The 27,146-nt window shown below is 45.5% G+C and overlaps 1 protein-coding gene across 1 annotated transcript in view; it reads left to right on the top strand.

Moving 5' to 3' along the window:
* Positions 1 to 27,146, top strand: part of rundc3ab (RUN domain containing 3Ab) — a 40,033-nt gene extending 12,887 nt beyond the window's left edge. Inside the window, exons 7-11 of the mRNA XM_071390991.1 lie at positions 11,275 to 11,440; positions 12,041 to 12,198; positions 24,824 to 24,937; positions 25,280 to 25,380; positions 25,637 to 27,146. Of these exons, the coding sequence (XP_071247092.1) occupies positions 11,275 to 11,440; positions 12,041 to 12,198; positions 24,824 to 24,937; positions 25,280 to 25,380; positions 25,637 to 25,779 (682 nt within the window). The 3' untranslated portion in view covers positions 25,780 to 27,146. The remainder of the gene's footprint in view (positions 1 to 11,274; positions 11,441 to 12,040; positions 12,199 to 24,823; positions 24,938 to 25,279; positions 25,381 to 25,636) is intronic.

Genomic DNA, 27,146 nt, shown 5'->3' with positions numbered 1-27,146 from the left:
AGTTATTTATGCAACTTTAGTTGTGATACAAACATTGGGCTATATGTTTTGATTTTTAATACATTCTAAGGTTGCATGATGTGACTCTAAAGATGATTTGAAAAAAGTCTCATGAAAGGCACGAGCTGTTTTGTTTCTTGCGCAGGCTGCACACACTTCATCAGTCTCTCATTCACAATTTGACAAGCACTGGATAATGCCTCGAATTTCCCGGCGGCATCCCCCTTGTGTGGCCGTAATGCCCCTAAAAAAAAACATGCCTTTTGCGGCCAGTGGCCGTTGTGCCCTTGGGCTGAATATAATAATTATAATTCCCTTCTCCCGGCTGCCAATCGCCGTCCTCTGAAGCACCTCTCACTCACATTAAATACTATATTTTCCTCATCAATCTACACACAATAGCCCATAATGACAAAGCAAAAACAGGTTTTCAGAAATGTTTGCAAATTTGTTAAAAATAAAAAAACAAAATACCTTATTTACATAACTGTTCAGACCCTTTGCTATGAGACTTGAAATTGATCTCAGTTGCATTCTGTTTCCATTGATCATCCTTGAAATGTTTCTACAACTTGGACAACGACCCTAAGCACACAGCCAAGACAACGGATGAGTGACTTCGGGACAAGTGTTACGGTAGTCGTAATCCTCCTCCTCGGACGAGGAGAGGCGAGACGGATCAGACCAAAATGCGGAGTGGTTGGTTTCCATGGTAATTTAATAACAAAAAATAAACCATATACGATACAAAATACAAAATGAAACTACCGTCAAACAGTCCCGTGAGGCACGAACACTGACACGAGATACACAAGATACAAACACCCACAAACACACACGTGAACCCCGGCTGCCTAAGTATGATTCTCAATCAGGGACAACGATCTACAGCTGCCTCTGATTGAGAATCATACCCGGCCGAACACAAACATCCCCACATAGAAAATGACACAGACAACCCACCCCAACTCACGCCCTGACCAACTAAATAATACAAACACAACAGAAAACAGGTCAGGAAACGTGACAGAACCCCCCCCCCCCCTTAAAGTGCGAACTCCGGGCGCACCAGCACAAAGTCTAGGGGAGGGTCTGGGTGGGCGTCTGTCCACGGTGGCGGCTCTGGCGCTGGTCGTGGTCCCCACCCCACCATAGTCAACCCCCGCTTCCGTGGCCTCCTCCCAATGGCCACCCTCCATGTCAATCCCACTATACCAAAGGGCAGCAACGGACTGAGGGGTAGCACCGGACTGAGGGGCAGCACCGGACTGAGGGGCAGCACCGGACTGAGGGGCGGATCCTGGCTGGCTGGCTCTGGCGGATCCTGGCTGGCTGGCTCTGGCGGATCCTGGCTGCCCGGCTCTGGCGGATCCTGGCATGGCCGGCTCTTGCGGATCCTGGCTGGCCGGCTCTGGCGGATCCTGGCTGGCCGGCTCTGGCTGATCCTGGCTGGCCGGCTCTGGCTGATCCTGGCTGGCGGAAGGCTCTGGCTGGACGGCTCTGGCTGGTCCTGGCTGGACGGCTCTGGCTGGTCCTGGCTGGACGGCTCTGGCTGGTCCTGGCTGGACGGCTCTGGCTGGTCCTGGCTGGACGGCTCTGGCTGGTCCTGGCTGGACGGCTCTGAAGGCTCGGGACAGACGGGCAGCTCTGACGGCTCGGGACCGACGGGCAGCTCTGACGGCTCAGGACAGACGGACAGCGCTGGGCAGGCAGACAGTTCAGACAGCGCTGGGCAGGCAAGCATCGCAGGCGGCGTTGGGCAGACGGCCGACTCTGACCTGCTGAGGCGCACAGTAGGCCTGGTGCGTGGTGCCGGAACTGGAGGCACTGGGCTGGAGACACGCACCACAGGGAGAGTGCGTGGAGGAGGAACAGGGCTCTGGAAACGCACTGGAAGCCTGGTGCGTGGTGTCGGCACTGATGGTACTGGGCTGGGGTGGGAAGGTGGCGCCGGATATACCGGACCGTGAAGGAGGACACGCGCTCTTGAGCACCGAGCCTCCCCAACCTTACCAGGTTGAATGGTCCCCGTAGCCCTGCCAGTGCGGCGAGGTGGAATAGCCCGCACTGGGCTATGCTGGCGAACCGGGGACACCATCTGTAAGGCTGGTGCCATGTACGCCGGCCCGAGGAGACGTACTGGAGGCCAGATATGTTGGGCCGGCTTCATGGCACCCGGCTCGATGCCCAACCTAGCCCTACCAGTGTGGCGAGGTGGAATAGCCCGCACTGGGCTAAGCACGCGTACTGGGGACACCGTGCGCTTTACCGCATAACACGGTGTCTGACCAGTACGACGCCCTCTCACTCCACGGTAAGCCCGGGGAGTTGGCTCAGGTATCCAACCCGGCTTCGCCACACTCCCCTTTAACCCCCCCCCAATACATTTTTGGGTGAGCCTCTCGGGCTTCCAGCCGCTCTGCCTTGCTTTCGCCTCATAATACCGCCTCTCCGCTTTCGCTGCCTCCTGCTCCGCTTTGGGGCGGCGACACTCCTCTGGCTCTGCCCAGGGTCCTCTCCCGTCTAGGATTTCCTCCCATGTCCATTCCTCTTTGTACCATTGCTGTTGTTCTTGCCGTCCTTCTCCACTCCGCTTGGTCTGTTGGTGGTGGGTGTTTCTGTTACGGTAGTCGTAATCCTCCTCCTCGGACGAGGAGAGGCGAGACGGATCAGACCAAAATGCGGAGTGGTTGGTTTCCATGGTAATTTAATAACAAAAAATAAACCATATACGATACAAAATACAAAATGAAACTACCGTCAAACAGTCCCGTGAGGCACGAACACTGACACGAGATACACAAGATACAAACACCCACAAACACACACGTGAACCCCGGCTGCCTAAGTATGATTCTCAATAAGTGACAACGATCGACAGCTGCTTCTGATTGAGAATCATACCCGGCCGAACACAAACATCCCCACATAGAAAATGACACAGACAACCCACCCCAACTCACGCCCTGACCAACTAAATAATACAAACACAACAGAAAACAGGTCAGGAAACGTGACAACAAGTCTCTGAATATCCTTGAGTGGCCCAGCCAGAGCCTGGACTTGAACCCGATCGAACTTCTCTGGAGAGACCTGGAAATAGTTGTGCAGCGACCCTCCCCAACCAACCTGACAGAGCTTGAGAGGATATGCAGAGAAGAATGGGAGAAACTCCCCAAATACAGGTGTGCCAAGCTTGTAGCGCCATTCCCAAGAAGACTCAAGGCTTTTAAAGGTGCTTCAACAAAGTACATTTACATTTAAGTCATTTAGCAGACGCTCTTATCCAGAGCGACTTACAAATTGGAAAGTTCATACATATTCATCCTGGTCCCCCCGTGGGGAATGAACCCACAACCCTGGCGTTGCAAGCGCCATGCTCTACCAACTGAGCCACACGGGACTGAGTACTGAGTAAAGGGTCTGAATACTTATGGAAATGTGATATTTCAGTTTTTTGTTTTTAATACATTTGAAAACATTTCTAAAAACCTGTTTTTGCTTTGTCATTATGAGGTATTGGGTGTAGATTGATGAGGCGAAAAAACTATTGAATACATTTTAGAATAAGGCTGTAACGTAACAAAATGGGGGAAAGTAAATGTGTCTGAATACTTTCCGAATGCACTGTATCTCAATTCCTATGAGCCATTGCCCATCACGTGATCAGGTCCTTCTCACAGACATCTCCACACCGAAGTAGGCTACAAGTGAAGACAGACACATCGGGAACACAACTGTGTGCATCCTTCTTATCGAATTCTGAGGCTCATATTGAAGATGTAAGAAGAACTGTCCACAATTACTTTTCGTCAGCCAACAAGATGAGTAGGCCTAATGAACAGCAAAAGCACTAGCCTATGTCAATCTACTATCCCCCATAGTACAAAAGTTGACCTATTCTATAGGTGAACTTGTCCTTCTGTGTGAGAAATAAATATTCCAAACACAATCTGGGACACTTGGGACACTTGTGGGATCCCAAATTAATACAACCACTGTCATCAAAAATACATTTTTTAAAGCAATGAGGCTGATGCAACAGATCAGAATGTTTAGCTTAAAATGTTGATAAACTATTAGGCTATTTCTTCATATTATAAGCGCAACTGTGCGCACATCTATTTCGCACATACATGCGAAAGTTCCAAAAGCAATACATTTGCAGGAAAACACCATTTTCAAAAGTGACCACAAATGTGATTATGCATGTAATGCTTTATTATAAAAGGTGCATTTTTATGGTGAAAATGATCTTCCCCAAACAGTTAGGTTCTACACCAGTTGTAAAGAGAATGAATGTGCTTATTTTAAGAAGTTATTTGGCCACTTTAGTTGTGAAACAAACCTTACCAAAACATATAGGCCTATGGGCTAGGCTACATAAGGTGTGCGACTATGATTTGAAAAAGTTATTTAAAAAAAGGCATACGCTGTTTCTTGCCTTACTGCACATAATCTGGGCATCATTCGCAAGTGATAACCGAATGGTGGCTGGATCGAATCCCCGAGCTGACAAGGTAGAAATCTGTCGTTCTGCCCCTGAGTAATGTTCCCCAGGCGCCGAAGACATGGAGGGGTTGGGTTAAATGCGGAAGACACATTTCAGTTGAAGGCATTCAGTTGTACAACTGACTAGGCATCCCTGTTTCCCTTTCCCTTCCCTAATATATATATATATATATATATCATATATATCAGTATATCATTCACAAGGGATAGGCTAATATTGTCACCCATCAGACTATTCTTAATTTAATCATTCCTTTACATATACTAAATAATATACAGTGCCAGTCAAAAGTTTGGACACACCTACTCATTCAAGGGTTTTTCTTTATTTTTACTATTTTCTACATTGTAAAATAATAGTGAAGACATCAACACTATGAAATAACACAAGGGCATCATGTAGTAACCAAAAAAGTGTTAAATAAATCTAGATATATTTTAGCCACCCTATACCTTGATGACAGCTTTGCACACTCTTGGCATTCTCTCAACCAGCTTCACCTGGAATGCTTTTCCAACAGTCTTGAAGGAGTTCCCATATATGCTGAGCACTTGTTAGCTGCTTTTCCTTCACTCTGCGGTCAAACTCATCACAAGCCATCTCAATTGGGTTGAGGTTGGGTGATTGTGGAGGCCAGGTCATCTGATGCAGCACTCCATCACTCTCCTTCTTGGTCAAATAGCCCTTACACAGCCTGGAACTGTGTTGGGTCATTGTCCTGTTGAAAAACAAATGATAGTCCCACTAAGATGGGATAGCGTATCGCTGCAGAATGCTGTGGTAGCCATGCTGGTTAACTGTGCCCTGAATTCTAAATAAATCACTGACAGTGTTACCAGCAAAGTACCCCCACACCATCACACCTCCTCCTCCATGCTTCACGGTGGGAACTATACATGCTGAGATCATCCGTTCATCTACTCTGCGTCTCACAAAATCATGGCGGTTGGAACCTAAAATCTAAATTTTGGACTCATCAGACCAAAGGACAGATTTACACCGGTCTAATGTCCATTGCTCGGGTTTCTTGGCCCAAGCAAGTCTCTACTTGTTAATGTGTTCTTTAGAAGTGGTTTCTTTGCAGCAATTTGACCATGAAGGCTTGATTCACACAGTATCCTCGGAACAGTTGATGTTGCTTTGAGTTCTTAGGAAACTCTGGAGTATTTTGTTTTTTTACATTGTTACCCCAGGAAATCTTAAGTCTTATTACATACAGCCGAAAAGAACTATTGGGTATAAGAGCAACGTCATCTTACCAACATTACGGCCAGGAATACGACTTTCCCGAAGCGGATCCTCTGTTCGGACCACCCCCCAGGACAATGGAGCTAATTCCAGTAGGCGATCCAAAACAACAATGCCGCAGAAGGGGCAGACGAAGCGGCCACCTGGCCAGGCTCTGTAAACGTGCACATCGCACACCGCTCCGGAGTACACTACTAGCCATTGTCCAGTCACTTGACAACAAGGTAGATTAAATTTGAGCAAGGGTTGCCTTCCAGAGAGACATCAGAGATTGTAACATTCTCTGTTTCACGGAAACATGGCTCTCTCTGGATATGTGGATATTCATTTACTTGGATTTGTTTGTTTTGTGTGTATTGTTGTGAAATTGTTAGATATTACTGGCTAGATATTACTTCACTGTTGGAGCTAGAAACACAAGCATTTCGCTACACCCACAATAATATCTCCTAAACACGTGTATGTGACCAATAAGATTTGATCTGATTTGATTAGAGATATGCCCTAGCTATAGTTAGTCAGTGGTTGCACATCTATCTCGCTGGAATGAAGCACGGGTGTGAATAGTAGACATTATATCCTTTAACTGTTTACAGCAGGTCTCCAGCTACCCTGACCTGTTTGATCAGCCTGATACGGTGCCGTGGGTGTGTCCAGCTTACACAAATCTGCGTGCGTATACCAATGGAATTAAACATTCAACCAATGCCTCAAGTGTCGTGCTGTAGGTCCACCACACACCCAAAGGGTTGTGGGGTCCTGTCCAGAATCAACCCCTAGCCCCTACCCCAAGACACTTGTGGAGATCTGAGAGAATTGGATAGGTGTAAGCAATACCACCAACATTCCAATAAGCCTACCAGAGGGTAAGGTGGAGCTCTCACCATGTCACCACAAGTCAATCCCTCTCAGATCTACACATGTCTAGATTCTGGCAAGTAGGGGCTAGGGGTTGTTTCTGGACAGGCCATGGGTATTATGGTAGCTCAGTCAGTCAGTCAATCAGTCAGTCAGTCAGGCACTGTCAAACCATTTTAATAGCTGTCAAATACTTGCTTCCTTCTTCCTTGGGAGAATCTCGATTGCATTGCCTTGATTTGTTGCATCCTCTTTCCTAGTTTTCGCACGCACACACACACACACACACACACAGCTTGAAGAGTTTATTGATTTCATTATTGGTTATTATTATTGTCAATGATTTTGTTGACATAACCCATTGTATTCTATTATTCTATTATATCAACTATTTAAAAAAATATAGAAATTCTGTTGTTTATCGTTTTCATTATTCTACAATCTTTACCATGGCTATAAATTATAGAAAAGTTGACTAAATGTAACGGCGTTCCTCCTCCTCTTCATCCGAAGAGGAGGAGCAGGGATTAAACCAAGGCGCAGCGTAGTGAAATGACATGATGAATTTATTGAACAAGACAAAACGAACTATACTTGACAACTAAACAAAATAACAAACCGAATGTAGACAGTCTTGGACCACGAACTTACATGAAACATGAAGAACGAACGAACAAGTACTTACTACAAACAAAACGACGAACGAACGAAACAGTCCCGTATGGTGCAAACATAGACACAGACACAGGAGACATCCACCCACAAACAAACAGTGTGAAAACACCTACCTTAATATGGCTCTCAATCAGAGGAAATGAAAACCACCTGCCTCTAATTGAGAGCCATATCAGGTCACCCTTTAAACCAACATAGAAACAGAAAACATAGACTGCCCACCCAAACTCACGTCCTGACCAGCTAACACATAAAACAACTAACAGAAAACAGGTCAGGAACGTGACATAACCCCCCCCTCAAGGTGCGTACTCCGAACGCACCACCAAAAGTCTAGGGGAGGGTCTGGGTGGGCATCTGACCACGGTGGTGGCTCAGGCTCTGGGCGAGGTCCCCACCCCACCATAGTCAATCCCAGCTTACGTCTCCCCCTTAGAATGACCACCCTCTTATTTCCCCCACCTAATTTAAGGGGCAACACCAAGATAAAGGACAGCTCCGGGACAAGGTAGCTCAGGACAGAGAGGTAGCTCAGGACAGAGGGATAGCTCAGGATAGAGAGGTAGCTCAGGATAGAGAGGTAGCTCAGGATAGAGGGGCAACTCCGGACAGAGAGACAGCTCTGGACTGAGAGGCAGTTCTGGATGAATGACGGCTCCGGACGCTCATGGCAGGCTGACGGCTCTGGACGCTCATGGCAGGCTGACGGCTCTGGACGCTCATTGCAGGCTGACGGCTCTGGACGCTCATGGCAGGCTGACGGCTCTGGACGCTCATGGCAGGCTGACGGCTCTGGACGCTCATGGCAGGCTGACGGCTCTGGACGCTCATGGCTCGCTGACGGCTCTGGCTGCTCATGGCTCGCTGACGGCTCTGGCTGCTCATGGCTCGCTAACGGCTCTGGACGCTCATGGCTCACTGGCGGCTCTGGAAGATCCTGTCTGGCTGGCGGCTCTGGCAGATCCTGTCTGGCTGGCGGCTCTGGCAGATCCTGTCTGGTTGGCGGCTCTGGCAGATCCTGTCTGGTTGGCGGCTCTGGCAGATCCTGTCTGGTTGGCGGCTCTGGCAGATCCTGTCTGGTTGGCGGCTCTGGCAGATCCTGTCTGGTTGGCGGCTCTGGCAGATCCTGACTGACGAACGGCTCTAGCGGCTCCTGACTGACGAACGGCTCTGACGGCTCGGGACAGACGGGCGGCTCTAATGGCTCGGGACAGACGGATGGCTCAGAAGGCGCTGGGCAGACGGATGGCTCAGATGGCGCTGGGGAGACGGATGGCTCAGATGGCGCTGGGGAGACGGATGGCTCAGATGGCGCTGGGGAGACGGATGGCTCAGATGGCGCTGGGGAGACGGATGGCTCAGATGGCGCTATGGAGACGGATGGCTCAGATGGCGCTATGGAGACGGATGGCTCAGATGGCGCTGGGGAGACGGATGGCTCAGACGCCGTTGGGCAGACGGCAGACTCTGGCCGGCTGAGACGCACTGTAGGCCTGGTACGTGGTGCCGGAACTGGAGGCACCGGACTGGAGACACGCACTTCAAGCCTAGTGCGGGGAGCAGGGACAGGGCACACTGACCTCTCGAAGCGCACTATAGGCCTGGTGCGTGGTACCGGCACTGGTGGTACCGGGCTGAGTGCACGTACATCAGGACGAGTACGGGGAGAAGGAACAGTGCGTACAGGGCTCTGGAGACGCACAGGAGGCTTAGTGCGTGGTGCCGGAACTGGAGGCACTGGGCTGGAGACACGCACCATAGGGAGAGTGCGTGGAGGAGGAACAAGGCTCTGGAAACGCACTGGAAGCCTGGTGCGTGGAGTAGGCACTTGTGGTACTGGGCTGGGGCGGGGAGGTAGCGCCGGAAATACCGGACCGTGCAGGCGTACTGGCTCCCTTGAGCACCGAGCCTGCCCAACCTTACCTGGTTGAATGCTCTCCGTCGCCCGCCCAGTGCGGGGAGGTGGAATAACCCGCACCGGGCTATGTAGGCGAACCGGGGACACCATGCGCTCTACTGCGTAACACGGTGTCTACCCGTACTCCCGCTCTCCACGGTTAGCCTGGGAAGTGGGCGCAGGTCTCCTACCTGCCCTTGGCCCACTACCTCTTAGCCCCCCCCCAAGAAATTTTTGGGTAGTACTCACGGGCTTTTCGGGCTTCCGTGCTAGACGCGTCCCCTCATAACGCCTGTTTTGGGCTTGATTCTCCGGCCTCCAGCCTTGCTTCCTTGCTGCCTCCTCATATCTCCGCCTCTCTGCTTTCGCTGCCTCCAGCTCAGCTTTGGGGCGGCGATATTCTCCTGGTTGAGCCCAAGGTCCTTTTCCATCCAGCTCGTCCTCCCAAGTCCAGTAGTCCTGTGTATTCCACTGCTCGAACATACGCTGCTTGGTTCTGGTAATTTGGTGGGTGGTTCTGTAACGGCGTTCCTCCTCCTCTTCATCCGAAGAGGAGGAGCAGGGATTAAACCAAGGCGCAGCGTAGTGAAATGACATGATGAATTTATTGAACAAGACAAAACGAACTATACTTGACAACTAAACAAAATAACAAACCGAATGTAGACAGACTTGGACCACGAACTTACATGAAACATGAAGAACGAACGAACAAGTACTTACTACAAACAAAACGACGAACGAACGAAACAGTCCCGTATGGTGCAAACATAGACACAGACACAGGAGACAACCACCCACAAACAAACAGTGTAAAAACACCTACCTTAATATGGCTCTCAATCAGAGGAAATGAAAACCACCTGCCTCTAATTGAGAGCCATATCAGGTCACCCTTTAAACCAACATAGAAACAGAAAACATAGACTGCCCACCCAAACTCACGTCCTGACCAGCTAACACATAAAACAACTAACAGAAAACAGGTCAGGAACGTGACACTAAAGCACAAACAGACCTGGCTACTAGGCAAAAGTAACAGAGAAACATGCAGTGTCCATGTTTCATGTGACATTTTGAACGACATGTAGATGTTTTGTTGTTGGTAAGAGTTATGGTCTCATTGTACCTATCTAGACTCTTATTCCTCACACTACACATGTGAAGCTGCAAGAAGATCACATTTAAAAATGTTGACCCTGATGTCACACATTGGCCCCTTTATTTATAGAAAGACCCAAAAGCAGATGAGCTCGTTCTACTATTTTTGGCCATATTCTGGTGTTTCGTGGTGGAAAACTGAGCGGGTCGACCATAACACGTCAACACTGTTACCCATAGATGGACAGGCTAGAAATGTTTTTAACAATTTTTTAAAATTATTATTATTATTTTGCATTCAATTGCCCCTCCCTGTTGCAGACAACAAGCTTCCATTCCCCCTGTCACAAGGGGATTTATGGCTGATTTAAGATGAAATCGTCAACCCAGTTACGATCAACCATGTTACTTTATTTTGCACTTACTGTATTTTATTAATTTCTTTATTCAACCTTGAGATAGGAAAACTATTTTTTTATTAAGTTGAACAGTGTAAGAGCTGTTTCAAATGACCGCCAGAAATTTCAGCATGTTTGGGTGGGATGGAGTTTTGGCCTGCCTGCCTACATCACCAGGTGGTAAATTGAGTTAATAGCCCAGTAAGAAAGAGAGTTCCAAACCTCTCTGTCAATAACAGCTAGTTTTCAGTTTTCCCCTCCCCACTCAGACCACAGCTAGACAGTCTTAGCAACCCTTCTTGCTTGAGAAATTGCTCTTTACCAAGAAGCTATTTTTGTTTATTTTTGACCATTTTAATTGAAAATAAATATTAACAGTAAGATACTTGATTGTTACCCAGAAATGATTTGATATTGATATAGAAACGGCTGCGTTGGCCAACACTAAAACATGCTTTTAATGGTGATCATCTATAGAGAAAGATTTTTAATTCAGGACTAGGCTTAATCTGGGTCTGGGAAACTGGCCCAATATTACATAGCCTAAATAGGCCTATTATTGACATGTGTTGTTGTCTGTGTAGCTATGACTACCTGAGTGATGACGACGACCGTCGGAGCATCGACAGCAGCACCAGCGATGACAGTGTCCCTGAGCACCCCTACGTCCCACTGGTCACCAACGAGGAGAGCTGGGCCAACAAGTGCCGCAAGATGGAGCAGAGGTTCAAGATTGTCTACGCTCAGAAAGTGAGTAGCCATTTTGTATCTTTGTAGAGCCCCACAGTAAGCCTATGAGTGGCACTCAAGTACAGGGGACAAGATAGTCGTTGTTGGGTGTCTTTCTTCAAGTACTGTAATAACTATTCCCAGCTCACTTGCTCCATAGGGTAGGTTGCTCCAAGGTGTACACTAGGTTATAGGTGTATCCTTGTACACTAGCCCTTGGTGTATACTCACACACTAGACACTAGGTCTATATTGTGGTGTATACACGTGCCCAGGCATGCCCCAAATGACTGTTACCTCGGAGATCAGGGCTGAATTATTGCACAGTTTGTTCTTATGAAGATGTTGCTCCTGCCCAACCAAAACTTGAAATGCCTCATCTGCAAGAGATAATGTGGCTCACAAATTGCTCTCTGTAGTCAATCATAGGACTCATTGATAAGACAGAAGTAGATGGAAGGCATCATTGGATATGTGTAGCTGGGTCATAGGGCACACTGTAGCAAAACGTTTCAAAACAAAAAAAACAAGTTTCTTATTTGACAAGTACCTCCCCATTTTACTCCATTTCAGCCTGTCTTCTTCCATTAAAAAACAGCCCTGATGTGTGCTTCTCTCCAGGGCTATTTGGAGGAGCTGGTGCGTCTGCGGGAATCCCAGTTGACAAACGTGGAGACGGAGAACAAGGAGCTGAACGCGAGGCTGGTGGAGCTGGAGGAGCAGAGCCAGCAGGAGAAGAGGGAGCTGGAGGCCATCGTGCTGGAGCTGCAGGAGCAGCTGTGAGTGGCTACACACACACATACACATGCAGACACGAGCATGCATGCGACGTACATGTAGACAAACATACACACACAATACACACAACTACAGAGACACATACAGGTACCCAGCTAACAACAAATACTCCCACAACTTTAGAGAACGTTCCCCTAAGAACCTCATTAGGTCATTAACTAACATTTTCATAAAAATGTTCCTGTGATGTGCAAGGAATGTTCCCAAGAGACCATTCCCTTAATGTCAAATAGAACTTGGTTACCATGTTCTCAGAATGTTATATATTAATGTTCTAGACACGTTTCATAGGAACGTTGCAAGAACAATGTGTCCAGTTTTCTGTTGGTTAGGAGAATATTCCATCAACGTCCCACAAAACATACACAGAACATGGTTGCCATGTTCTCAGAACATACACTCTTAGAAAAAAAGGTGCTATCTAGAACCTAAAAGGGTTCTTCGGCTGTCCCCATAGGATAACCCTTTGAAGAACCCTTGTTGGTTCCAGGTAGAACCCTTTTGGTTCCAAGTAGAACCCTTTGGGTTTCATGTAGAACTCTTTCCACAGAGAGTTCAACATGGAACCCAAAATGGTTCTACCTTGAACCAAAAAGTGTTTCACCTGGAACCAAAAAGAGTTATGATATGGGGAAAAGTGGAAAACCCCTATTAGAACCCTTTTTTCTAAGTGTAAGATATTAGTGTTCTAGGCACGTTTCATGGGATTGTTGCAGGAATATTTATGGGTATGTTGTGTATAACATTACGATCATTTTTTCCTAACTAATGCCAAATCATGATTAAAAAAGGTTCTCAGAAGGTTTTTGCTAATATAGATAGAATGTTCCACTAACTAACAGAAAACTGGACACTCAAACATTAGGGGAACATTACGGTAACATTCCAAAAACAAAAACTCTCCCTCTAGAATGATTAGCTGGGTTTCTGTATAGTTGTCTAATTTGGTAGGACATATTAACCGGTTTTAATCATACTCCTGAATCACTATGATCAATAAAATATTTTCTTGAGTGTACTTTTAAGAGGGGTAAGATTTACTTCAAATGGAATTCATCCTATTGCTTACACCTATCAAGTTGTTTCAGATTTACACAACTGCATAGGGAATTTTTACTAGGATTAAATGTCAGGAATTGTGAAAAACTGAGTTTAAATGTATTTGGCTAAGGCGTATGTAAACTTCCGACTTCAACTGTATATTTGCCATATATTTTTAACTGTGCCGTTTCACAAAAGTTCTGAACCTATATACATTTTACGGACACAGTATATACTCTCACATTCTTAGTATTTTCCCTAACTAATGGAAAACCTTAGGGGAACATTACGGGTAACATTACAAAAATGTTCTTTCTCCCTAGAATTGTTAGCTGGGTAGGGTTCTGGCGGCTCTGTTATTGTGTGGGGTGTATTTTCCTGGCATGGTTTAGGTCCACTCAACCTCTTAGAGGGCAACGTAAACTGCAGTAAATACAAAGCTGAAGGGTTTGATGAGCATAAACGATGTAAACCGTATGCCATGGCCATCTCAGTCACCAGATCTTAACCCAATTGAACAATTATGGGACATTCTAGAGAGGTACCTGAGACACACCAAATTATGGAATTTCTCGGTTTTTGTAAACATACACAGAATATGGTTGCCATGTTCTCAGAACATAATATATTAATGTTCTATACATGTTTCATGGGAACATTGCAAGAATATTTGTGTCCCCTCACGTCACTGTGGCTGAGCCAATCAAGGCACGGATTGGTGAACGACTGATACATTCATATCGCTTTGTCGATTGGCAAGGGATACTTTTAACATACCGTGTTTTTACACTTGATTACATTGTGCATGTTTATAGAGTAATTATTATTCAACTTGTCTTCACCTGGGATTTGAACTCACAACCTCCTGGTTCATGGTACTCCGATCTTTCCCGCTATGGTATGACACCATGTCTATGTCAAGTATCGGTTAATATATTCTGATCATTGATTTGATTGACCTATTTCAGCAATTTAAGGGCTTTCTGTATAGGTGTCTAATGTTGGTTGGGCATATTAACCTGTTTTAATGATACTCCTGAATCACTATGATCGATAAAATATATTTTCTTATTGCTTAAGTTGTTTCATCCACATAAGTGTAAATGCCTAGGGAGGAGGGGTTAGGGTTTCTTCTGGACAGGGCCGAACTCTACTGGCCCAATAAGTACATGCCCATGAGATAACCCTTATTGGGACAGTGTTTAGGTCGTTCCTCATTGGTGCTTGTGGCCTGGGAGGCTGGCCTTCTCGGCAGAGTTCCTCTGTCCAGTGTCTGTGTTCTTTTGCCCATCTTAATCTTTTCTTTTTATTGGCCAGTCTGAGATATGGCTTTTTCTTTGCAACTCTGCCGAGAAGGCCAGTATCCCAGAGTCGCCTCTTCACTGTTGACGTTGAGACTGGTGTTTTGCGGGTACTATTTAATGAAGCTGCCAGTTGAGAACTTGTGAGGCGTCTGTTTCTCAGACTAGACACTCTAATGTATTTGTCCTTTTGCTCAGTTGTGCACCGGGGCCTCCCACTCCTCTTTCTATTCTGGTTAGAGACAGTTTGTGCTGTTCTGTGACGGGAGTAGTACACAGCGTTGTACAAGATTTTCAGTTTCTTGGCAATTTCTCACATGAAATAGCCTTCATTTCTCAGAACAAGAATTGTCTGACGTTTCATCAGAGGTCTTTGTTTCTGGCCGTTTTGAGCCTGTAATCGAACCCACAAATGCTGATGCTCCAGATACTCAACTAGTCTAAAGAAGGCCAGTTTTATTGCTTTTTTAATCAGAACAACAGTTTTCAGCTGTGCTAACATAATTGCAAAAGGGTTTTCTAATGATCAATTAGCCTTTTAAAATTATAATCTTGGATTAGCTAACACAATGTGCCATTGGAACACAGGAGTGATGGTTGCTGATAATGGGCCTCTGTACGCCTATGTAGATATTCCATTTAGAAAATATGCCGTTTTAAGCTACAATAGTCATTTACAACATTAACAATGTCTACACTGTATTTCTGATCAATTTGATGTTATTTTAATGGACAAAAAAGGTGCTTTTCTTCGAAAAACAAGGACATTTCTAAGTGACCCCAAACTTTTGAACTGTAGTATATACTTCCATAACGGTAGTGTATATACTTTGATAGAGTGGGGATTGGAACCAGGTGCCTCCTGGACCTAGGCCTCCATGGCTTCGGTCTCTGCATGCGAGAGAGGGTTGATGTGCCCCCATGGGAGGGTAGAACCAGACAGTAGGTCGATAGTGCAGTCCCATGGGCGATGAGGGGGCAGGCACGTGGCTCGAGTCTTCGAAAAGGCCACCTGTAGGTCCCGGTACTCCTCCGTTATAGGGACGTGGGTGGCCTGGTCTGGACTTTCCACGGAGGTGGCACAGATTGAAACAAAGAGACACCTCCCCTGACACTCCTGCAACCAACCCAACAACCTCCTCTCTGTCCACGATATACTGGGGTTATTCAGCTGTAGCCAGGAGAAACCTAAAACTATGGGGTGTGCAGGAGAGTCTAAGATGAGGAAAGTGATGCGTTCATGGTGGTTGTGAGCAACTGTGAGGGAAATGGGAATCGTGGTTTGGTTCACCAGTCCTGTTCCTAGGGGACGGTTGTCTAGGGCACGGACTGGGATAGGGGGTTGTAAAGGGACTAGAGGAATGCTTAATGATAAGGCCACTGACCGGTCTAGGAAATTGCCTGCAAAACCTGAGTCCACTAGGGCTGGACTCAGTGGGGGGCCAGGATATTCAGGGAGAGGACGGGCTGGGTGGACAGAGAGGAGCAAGGCACGTCCACGCCTACCTGTGAAGGTGCAGGAGCCCTCCTCGGCCTGTCGCTTCCTTGCCTGGTTCTCCTTCTGGGACAGGTGTTCCACGGGTGGTCTGACTCCCCGCAGTAGGAGTAAAGACCCTGTTGCGAGGAGCTGGGAAGGTGGTGTTGTACGGCCAAAGCGAAGGCGTACGGCCAAAGCGAAGGCTGGTGTGACAAACAGTTGACCAATCACAGACGAAGGGACATAGACTTCGGTTCCCGAACATTGGCAGGCCTCGATAAAAAAATGTGTGTGCCCGAACACCCAACAAAACCCTTACCGAAGTCCAAAACTAACAAAATGTTGTCATAATATATGCACAAACTCTTCCGAACTGTTTCGTCTGGGAAGCACGTGGACGCTTTTAGAGGGCCAGGCCCGCCCTGCCGTACCCTCTTGCCCGTACAAATAAACTATTGAAATACAGATCATTTATTTCACGAGACGCGTGCTAACAGAAAGAAGCAATAATCTCAGATAAAGCATACGAGCGAGTGAAACAGCGCTCCTCTGTCTCATTATGTGTAGACCATGTATCTGATGCTGTTTGGACGTCATACTCTTTTTGTCCTGACAGCATCAGATACATGGGCTACATAGTAAGACAGAGGGGCGCTGTTTCACTCGCTCGGATGCTTTCTCAGGTGAGATAGTTTCTTTTTTTTTTTTTTTTTAATTTTTATCCCCTTTTCTCCCCAATTTTCGTGGTATCCAATCGCTAGTAATTACTATCTTGTCTCATCGCTACAACTCCCGTACGGGCTCGGGAGAGACGAAGGTCGAAAGTCATGCGTCCTCCGAAGCACAACCCAACCTAGCCGCACTGCTTCTTAACACAGCGCGCCTCCAACCCGGAAGCCAGTCGCACCAATGTGTCGGAGGAAACACCGTGCACCCGCCCCCTCGGTTAGCGCGCACTGCGCCCGGCCCGCCACAGGAGTCGCTGGAGCGCGATGAGACAAGGATATCCCTACCGGCCAAACCCTCCCTAACCCGGACGACGCTAAGCCAATTGTGCGTCGCCCCACGGACCTCCCGGTCGCGGCCGGCTGCGACAGAGCCTGGGCGCGAACCCAGACTCTGGTGGCGCAGCATAGCACTGCGATGCAGTGCTCTAGACCACTGCGCCACCCGGGAGGCGGTGAGATAGTTTCAGCAGAGAGGAAGAGGAGAAGCGAGAGGGCTCACTCTCGCCAAAATATGATCAAAATAAGCCCGATGCGTTTCTATGAGCTTAATATGCAGACCTAAGCTTGTCGCCTGCCTTCATGCTTTTGGGACAACGACTCCCAATGACTCTCATTGTTGTTTCAGCCACTTGCGAATTGGAAAGGAACGTTGGCAGATACACAGTGCTGGCTTCCCCTAAAGTAAATTGATGTTTTACCAAAATTATATAATATCACCTGTCTATATACAATCATTCAATATACTTCACCAGAGAGCATGATTTAGCCAACAGAGGATTATTAGCTTCTTGTAAAAAATGCTGTGGATTCTTTCAAATCACGTAAGCCTATGCCTATTTGGGAAGCCAGCAATTTGGGCAGCCTAGGGGATTATTGGGTTGCGGCTGTCAGTGAAAGCATCTAAATGTGTGTGAAGAGAATGTGTCTTGAGTATAATTAAAATATTGAGACAAGAAGGGGATGGGTGTTTGGTGAAGATATGACGTGTCTCTCTCTAGAGTGCATGCACTCAGCTCTCCAGAATGTGCTCAGATGTCTACAGCCAATCCTTGCGCTTTCATTGTTTCTTTGTGTGAATTATTTGCCCTTTGAATGGTTATTTTGATAAATTCCCCATTACATATGTCACCAGCAGTAAATGTACCTTTAATCAATCAATCAAGTTTATTTTATACAGCCCTTCGTACATCAGCTAATATCTTGAAGTGCTGTACAGAAACCCAGCCTAAAACCCCAAACAGCAAGCAATGCAGGTGTAGAAGCACGGTGGCTAGGAAAAACTCCCTAGAAAGGCCAAAACCTAGGAAGAAACCTAGAGAGGAACCAGGCTATGAGGGGTGGCCAGTCCTCTTCTGGCTGTGCCGGGTGGAGATTATAACAGAACATGGCCAAGCTAGCACTGGAGTAATATGATCAAATTTCTTGGTTCTAGTCAGGATTCTAGCAGCCGTATTTAGCACTAACTGAAGTTTATTTAGTGCTTTATCCGGGTTGCCGGAAAGTAGAGCATTGCAGTAGTCTAACCTAGAAGTAACAAAAGCATGGATTAATTTTTCTGCATCATTTTTGGACAGAAAATTTCTGATTTTTGCAATGTTATGTAGATGGAAAAAAGCTGTCCTTGAAACAGTCTTGATATGTTCGTCAAAAGAGAGATCAGGGTCCATAGTAACGCCGAGGTCCTTCACAGTTTTATTTGAGACGACTTTACAACCATCAAGATTAATTGTCAGATTTAACAGAAGATCTCTTTGTTTCTTGGGACCTAGAACAAGCATCTCTGTTTTGTCCGAGTTTAAAAGTAGAACGTTTTCAGCCATCCACTTCCTTATGTCTGAAACACAGGCTTCTAGCGAGGGCAATTTTGTGGCTTCACCATGTTTCATTGAAATGTACAGCTGTGTGTCATCCGCATAGCAGTGAAAGTTAACATTATGTTTTCGAATGACATCCCCAAGAGGTAAAATATATAGTGAAAACAATAGTGGTCCTAAAACGGAACCTTGAGGAACACCAAAATGTACAGTTGATTTGTCAGAGGACAAACCATTCACAGAGACAAACTGATATCTTTCCGACAGATAAGATCTAAACCAGGCCAGAACTTGTCCGTGTAGACCAATTTGGGTTTCCAGTCTCTCCAAAAGAATGTGGTGATCGATGGTATCAAAGGCAGCACTAAGGTCTAGTAGCACGAGGACAGATGCAGAGCCTCGGTCTGACGCCATTAAAAGGTAATTTACCACCTTCACAAGTGCAGTCTCAGTGCTATGATGGGGTCTAAAACCAGACTGAAGCATTTCGTATACATTGTTTGTCTTCAGGAAGGCAGGGAGTTGCTGCGCAACACCTTTAATCCCCATCATTTGGTTACATTAATTTCTGTTAATGCATGTATTAATTACAGTGATTTATGATTCTCATTGTCGGGGTGGAAACGTTATTTGCAGAGTTCACAACCTGCTACACTTCTAAGAAACCAGTTTTGGTTTATTTCATAATCATCAATTCCAAGTTTTGTAAAAAAAAAATAAAAAAAAATAATTGTTTTTTGTTTTTTGTTTGGAGTGCTCCATGTGAGCAATGAGCATGTGTCTGGTTTCTCTGTCCTGATGATACTGAGGGAGCGTGCATACCTGAGCACGCATAGAAGTACTTGACCTGCTGCGTGCAAATGTAGGAAAGTGCCCCTTTGGAAGTATCTGATTTCTGGCCTTATAACTCACCATGTCCACCGCTAATAAGCTGAGCTTCACGCTCATTTTTTCTTCACCTCACACAGTAAGTCAACAAAAGTACATATATTTTTTACATCCATTGCGAGTGATAATAGTTCCTCACAGTATTTTAAAAATCTTTCCAACTCTCCCGGCCTCGATAATCACAAAGCCAAATATCATGATCTGATGATCCCATATATCCAGTGTAAACGTCATAAAATAAAATACCTGAACACTTCTACCTTGATCAAAAACAGCTGTTCCGAGCTCACTGGCATGGAAAACTCTGAGGGCCCAGAATAGGCTAGTTGATACAATGTTGAAAGTTCGCGGATTGATTTGATACAATGCTAGCTCAAGTAAAGACCGATAGAAAGGCAGCTAGGCTGAGTAGAGAGATTAATGTGGTTAAAAGAACCTGGATTTTCATGAGGATATTCTCTGCTGTTTTTATTTTTTGGCTTTAGGCTTATGTATTTTACTTAGTTGACGATGGAAGTTATACGCTTACTGCTGCATTGGCCTATAGGAAAAAAAATGTTTAACCACCAATCGATCAGTGTATCAATGTGTTATATGGCTGGTGCTCTCGCATTAGTTGAATTTGAACTTTTCGATTTTTGCCATTTTAATTAAGATTTTAATGATTAACCACGTGACAATGATTGGGAAATGAAAACGTTATTATTGAAATTAAACTGTTCCACGAAAATGCGCATATGAAAATCATAACTGGCACAGAGATCGGTAGAAATGGTATTATAAATTGTAAGCTTCCCCAAACTTGAAACTCACGCGCCGCCTATGGTCTTTACTGTAACACCCATTCAAGAATGTGTGCAAGCTTAAGCGCGTGCACATGCAGGAGGTCCCATGAAAAAATGTGCCCCCTTATGGAAATCAAATTCCCATCCAACTGATTCGTTATGGCAACAGCGATGCACCTATCTGATCTAATTAAAATAGGTTTCTCAATGACAGATGTTTGTTCTACATGGTCGGTGGTGTCGAGTTCAAATATACTATGGAGTTCTCTTTGAGATGCTCACCTATATACAGTTGAAGTCGAAGTTTACATACACCTTAGCCAAATACATTTAAACTCAGTTTTTCACAATTGCTGAGATTTAATCCTAGTAAAAATTCCCTGTCTTAGGTCAGTTAGGATCACCACTTTATTTTAAGAATGTGAAATGTCAGAATAATAGTAGAGAGGGTGATTTATTTCAGCTTTTATTTCTTTCATCACATTCCCAATGGGTCAGAAGTTTACATACATTCAATTAGTATTTGGTAGCATTGCCTTTAAATTGTTTAACTTGGGTCAAACGTTTCGGGTAGCCTTTTTTCTTACTGGGCCAGTATAGTTAGGCTCTATCCAGACGAAACCCCTCCTCCTTAAATGGTTGAAAAAAGTAAATCAAATCAATGATGAGAGAATAGTCAAAATAACTGATAACTGACACAGACATGGTGGATTGGCAGGAAGATCTGAATGCCGTGAACCAAGAGGTTGTGAGTTCAAATCCCAGGTGAGGACATGTTGAATAATAATTACTGTATACAGTGCATTAGGAAAGTATTCAGACCCTTTGACTTCATCCACATTTTGTTATGTTACAGCGTTATTCTAAAATTGATGAAATAGTTTTTTTGCCTCATCAATCTACACCCCATAATGACAAAGCAAAAACAGGTTTTTAGACATTTTTGCAAATGTATAATAAAAAATTAAAAACTGGTCCTCCCGAGTGGCGCAGCAGTCTAAGGCACTGCATCGCAGTGTTTGAGGCGTCTGTACAGACGTGGGTTTGATCCCGGGCTGTGTCGCAACCGGCCGCGACCGGGAGACCCATGAGGCAGCGCACAATTAGCCCAGCATCGTCTGGGTTAGGGGAGGGTTTGGCAGGCCGGGAAGACCTTGTCCCATTGCGCTCTAGCGATTCCTTGTGGCGGGCCGGGTGCATGCACACAGTGTGGCTTGGCAGGGTCGTCTTTCAGAGGACACATGGCTCTCGACCTTCGCCTCTCCTGAGTCCGTACGGGAGTTGCAGCCATGGGACAAGACCGTAACTATCAATTGGGGAGAAGGGGTAAAAAGTACAAAAATCACCAGAAATATCACATTTACATAAGTATTCAAACCCTTTACTCTGTACTTTGTTGAAGCACCTTTGGTAATGATTACAGTCTTCTTGAGTATGATGCTAAAAGCTTGGCACACCTGTATTTGGGGAGTTTCTCCCATTCTTCTCTGCAGATCAAGCTTTGTCGCTGCACAGCTATTTTCAGGTCTCTCCAGAGATGTTCGATCGAGTTCAGGTCCGAGCTTTGCCTGGGCCACTCAAGTACATTCAGAGACTCTTGGCTGTGTGCTTAGGGTTGTTGTCCGGTTTTGAAGGTGAACCTTTGCCCCAGTCTGAGGTCCTGAGCATTCTGGAGCAGGTTTTCATTAAGGATCTCTCTGTACTTTGCTCCGTTCATCTTTCCCTTGATCCTGACTAGTCTCCCAGTCCCTACCGCTGAAAAACAGCCCCACAGCATAATGCTGCCACCACTGTGCTTCACCGTAGGGATGGTACCAGGTTTCCAAGTGTGACGCTTGGCATTCAGGCCAAAGAGCTCCATCTTGGTTTCATCATACTAGAGAATCATGGTCTGAGAGTCCTTTAGGTGCCTTTTGGCAAACTCCAAGCAGGCTGTCATGTGCCTTTTACTGTGATGAGTGACTTCCGTCTGGCCACTCTACCATGAAGGCCTGATAGGTGGGGTGCTGCAGAGATGGTTCTCCTTCTGGAAGGTTCTCTCATCTCCACAGAGGAACTCTGGAGCTCTGTCAGAGTGACCATCGCGTTCTTTGTCGCCTCCCTGAACAAGGTCCTTCTTTCTACATTGCTTTGTTTGCCCGGGCGGTCAGCTCTAGGAAGAGTCTTGGTGGGTCCAAACTTCTTCCGTTTAAGAATCATGGAGGCCACTGTGTTCTTGGGAACCTTCAATGCTACAGAAAGGTTTTTGGTACCCTTCCCCAGATCTGTGCCTCGATCCAATCCTGTCTACAGACAATTCCTTCGACCTCATGGCTTGGTTTTTGCTCTAACATGCACTGTCAACTGTGGAAACTTATATAGACAGGTGTGTGCCTTTCCAAATCATGTTCAATCAATGGAATTAACCACAAGTGGACTCCATCTCAAGGATGGTCAATGAGAACAGGATGCACCTGAGCTCAATTTTGAGTCTCATAGCAAAGGGTCCGAATACTTATGTAAATAAACTATTTGTTTTATATTTTTAATACATTTGCAACCACTTTTAAAAACCTGTTTTTGCTTTGTCATTATGGGGTATTGTGTGTAGATTGATGAAAAAAAACTCTAATCAATTTTAGAATAAGTCTGTAATGTAACAAAATGTGGAAAAATCAATGGGTCTGTGTCACGATCGTCGTAACTTTGAAGATGAGTGGACCAAGGCGCAGCGTGATAGAAAGACATCTTCTTTTATTATGAAGACGAACAAAACAACAAACAGACGACCGTGAAGCTATTCAAACAAAATAGTGCTGACACTAAACACTACACATAGACAATTACCCACAAAAGCCTACTGCCTATGGCTGCCTTAAATATGGCTCCCAATCAGAGACAATGAATGACAGCTGTCTCTGATTGAGAACCATTCAGGCAACCATAGACTTACCTAGACACCTACACTCAACACAAACCCATACACTCTACCAAAACCCCCTATACCATACAACCACCCCAGACGAGACAACTATACACAAACATCCCCCCTGTCACACCCTGACCTAACCAAAATATTACAGAAAACAAAGATAACTAAGGCCAGGGCGTGACAGTCTGAAAATGTTCCAAATGCACTCTAAATGAACATGCACAATGTAATCATGCGTGTCAAGTATGTAAGATAAAAAACACTATGTTAAAATCCATGTGTGTGAGTATCCCTTGCCAACAAACAAAAAGAGCCGTGAATCACCAATTTTTACATTTACATTTAAGTCATTTAGCAGACGCTCTTATCCAGAGCGACTTACAAGTTGGTGCATTCACCTTATGATGTCCAGTGGAACAACCACTTTACAATAGTGCATCTAACTCTAAGGGGGTGGGGGTTAGAAGGATTACTTTATCCTATCCTAGGTATTCCTTAAAGAGGTGGGGTTTCAGGTGTCTCCGGAAGGTGGTGATTGATTCCGCTGACCTGGCGTCGTGGGGGAGTTTGTTCCACCATTGGGGTGCCAGAGCAGCGAACAGTTTTGACTGGGCTGAGCGGGAGCTGTACTTCCTCAGAGGTAGGGAGGCGAGCAGGCCAGAGGTGGATGAACGCAGTGCCCTTGTTTGGGTGTAGGGCCTGATCAGAGCCTGAAGGTACGGAGGTGCCGTTCCCCTCACAGCTCCGTAGGCAAGCACCATGGTCTTGTAGCGGATGCGAGCTTCAACTGGAAGCCAGTGGAGAGAGCGGAGGAGCGGGGTGACGTGAGAGAACTTGGGAAGGTTGAACACCAGACGGGCTGCGGCGTTCTGGATGAGTTGTAGGGGTTTAATCGCACAGGCAGGGAGCCCAGCCAACAGCGAGTTGCAGTAATCCAGACGGGAGATGACAAGTGCCTGGATTAGGACCTGCGCCTAATCCAGGCACTTGATGTGCTTGGCCGTAGTAACCAGGCATGATATGTAATTATTCTTTTTGGGGGAAAACGTGGGACCATCAGGTGACATCCTGAATGATACACAAGAAATGTTCTTGCAACTGTCCCATGAAACATGTCTCAAACTTTAATATCTTACGTTCTGAGAACATGGCAACGATGTTCTGCGTATGTTTGATGTGACATCAATGGAATTTTCTCCTAACCCTCAGAAAACTGGACACAGGAATGTTCTTGCAAAATTCTCATGAAATGTGTCTAGAACATTAATATCTTATATTGTGAGAACATGGCAACCATGTTCTGTGTATGTTTGGTGGGACGGTGATGGAATATTCTCCTAACCCTCAGAAAACTGGACGCAGGAATGTTCTTGCAACGTTCTCATGAAATGTGCTTGGAACAGTAATATCTTATATCTTGTATATTCTAAGAACATTGTAACATAGATAGAATGTTCCCCTAATTAACAGAAAACTGGACACTCAAGCATTAGGGTAACATTACGGGTAACTTTACAAAAATGTTCTCTCTCCCTAGAATTTTTTGCTTGGTGTGGCGTACACATATTCACAGTGAAGTACAGGGATATCACTGTAAAAGCCTACCATATTGACACAATTTGGATATGCTTTGATTATACTGGGATTCTTGTGTTTTGCAGGACGAGCCTGATTCCGTGTGACTCCAACATTTTGGCCAAAAACCTGTCAATCCCTCTCGTCAACCAATGGCAACAGCCCTACAACAATCATGACGATGGCAAGCTCTTTCGCAGGTGTGACTACATCCTCCCGGCAAAATGCTTGTCTTTGTAATGCATCTATGTAGCAACAGTTTGGTTTAATTAGTTCCTACATTCATAAAGAGGTTATTTTGTTCATCAGTCAATTGAAATAAGGAGGAAAAGGTGCAGCCAATTATGTTTGTTTTTTAAATATTTGTCTGCTTGGCCTTGAAACACGACAGAACTTTCAGATTGAAATTAACGATATGAGGTAGATATGATTGTTTGTCATGTAGAATCGGGGATCGTGTCAGCGCTGAGAGAGCGAGAGAGCGAGAGGGAGTGTGAAAAGAAGAACGAGAGTATATTTACTATGTCCCCATATGCCTGTAGGAGGAGCTTCCCCAGCACAGAGCTGCTGTCAGTGGTCAGCCTGGACGCCGACTCCCAGAATACCGCAGGGCAGCAGAATGGAGAGGCGTGGTGCACAGCAGGTGCTGTAGTCACACACTCATACACACTACCCGTATTGTTCACAAATAAGGATACATGACGATACACCACACACAGACAGCAACGCCTCTATGGACCCATGGACACATGCATGAATAAGATCGCCACACACGCAAGCGTGCAGAAATTATGCACATGTGCACGCACTCCTGTGCTCTCATAAAAATAAAAACACGAACACGCCTACAGCTAACACACATCTCATGTTGGTTTTGACAACATATGTCCTTCCCCTAGATAAAGACTACACCCCTTCCATGATGGTCCTGTGTGGTTCTCTAAACTCCCTGCCCAGCTGCAAGTCCCTGGCAAGCCTTAAGTCCAGCGAGTGCCTGGTCCACATCAGCACAGACAACAGCCCTGCCCTCTCTCCCAGCTAGAGGGCACCAAAGAACGACTGCCATTCACAAACACTGGGGGACACAGCTCAACCCAACATGAGAAACCTGGGTCGTGTTCATTAAGCACCAAATGGGTGAAGACAAACTGAAACAGGGAGGGACTCCCTGGACTTGTCAAAAAATAAACACTCATTTTCCTTTTTTTCTTCTGCTGTCAAAAGGAGGACGATGTTCCCCCTCAATAAACCTTTAAATTCCCTTTATTCCACCCTCATTCCTCAAATCCAACGCTCTCTCATTTCAAAACACTGTCATTCTATAAGACCGTCTCATCTCTGACTGAAAAGCCTGTCTATCACATGCATCTCCAATCGTGTCAAAAAATAAAACCAACCGGAAGAGCTGCAGTACTGCCCAAACCCTTCAATTCCACTGTCTTTCAATGTCTTTACTCGGCTGAACTGAGGACCACCTGCTATAGATGGGAAATATGGTTGCTTACTTGAAAACATAGCCATTATACAATTACAGGTCGTAATTTACAATTTACAGCAACTACAAACATGTATCTCTCCCGTTGACCAAAACATTTAACCTCCCTAGAGGCTTGTACTGTAGAATTACAACTATCTGTCTGTGTTCGTCTGTCTCTGTCTTCAGTCTTACAAGTCTGTCGGTAGTAGTATCAGTACTAGTATCTACTTTCTGCCTACTGTGAACTCTTGCAGTGCAGAACTTTGAACTGTCAGGACCACCTTGACACCATTCAGAAGCTTAACCCTTTTTTGTTGTTGCCATATTACACCTGACGTGGCATTATTACAAGTCTGTTAGCACAAGCTAACATTGAGGGATGCAAAAGGATTTGTATCATATCATTTCTAAACATACAGTAGTGGCCACTCTGATTGTGAAGAATAAATTAGCAGTGCTTCAAATTACCAAGTAAGTATCTATGAAGCTTTGGGCCCGACTCAGTCAATTCTGTTATCCAGGTTTTCAGGATATGGCGAAAATGAAATTGCTCTTGTACTGCACGAATGCATGGAATTTAAGTGTGGGAAACAACAAGAGACATAACTGCATATCAATTCAAGGCTGTGTTGCTGCGCAGGACGGATGTTGCCTTTCACTTATCCTTCTGACCTGGATTGAATTGTTTTGATTGAATTGTCTGTCTGTCTGTGAGTGCGTTTTTGTGTGAGTATAGGACTTACTTGTATGAGTATTGGATGTTGCAATTTTTTGGGGGGGTGTATGCTATTTATTTTGTATTATGATGAATTCCTATTATACTTACTCGTTTTATTTAACTTCATGTAGATCGCTATCTCATCCCAGGTGTTGGGAGTTTGGATATATGTAATTTAAAACAGCAATAAAACAACCTTTTTTGTTAAACATTA

The sequence above is a fragment of the Salvelinus alpinus genome, chromosome 3 (genome assembly GCF_045679555.1).
Source record: "Salvelinus alpinus chromosome 3, SLU_Salpinus.1, whole genome shotgun sequence".
Taxonomy (NCBI): domain Eukaryota; kingdom Metazoa; phylum Chordata; class Actinopteri; order Salmoniformes; family Salmonidae; genus Salvelinus; species Salvelinus alpinus.
Note: the sequence above shows the minus strand (reverse complement) of the source record. Positions and strands in the feature narration are given on the sequence as shown.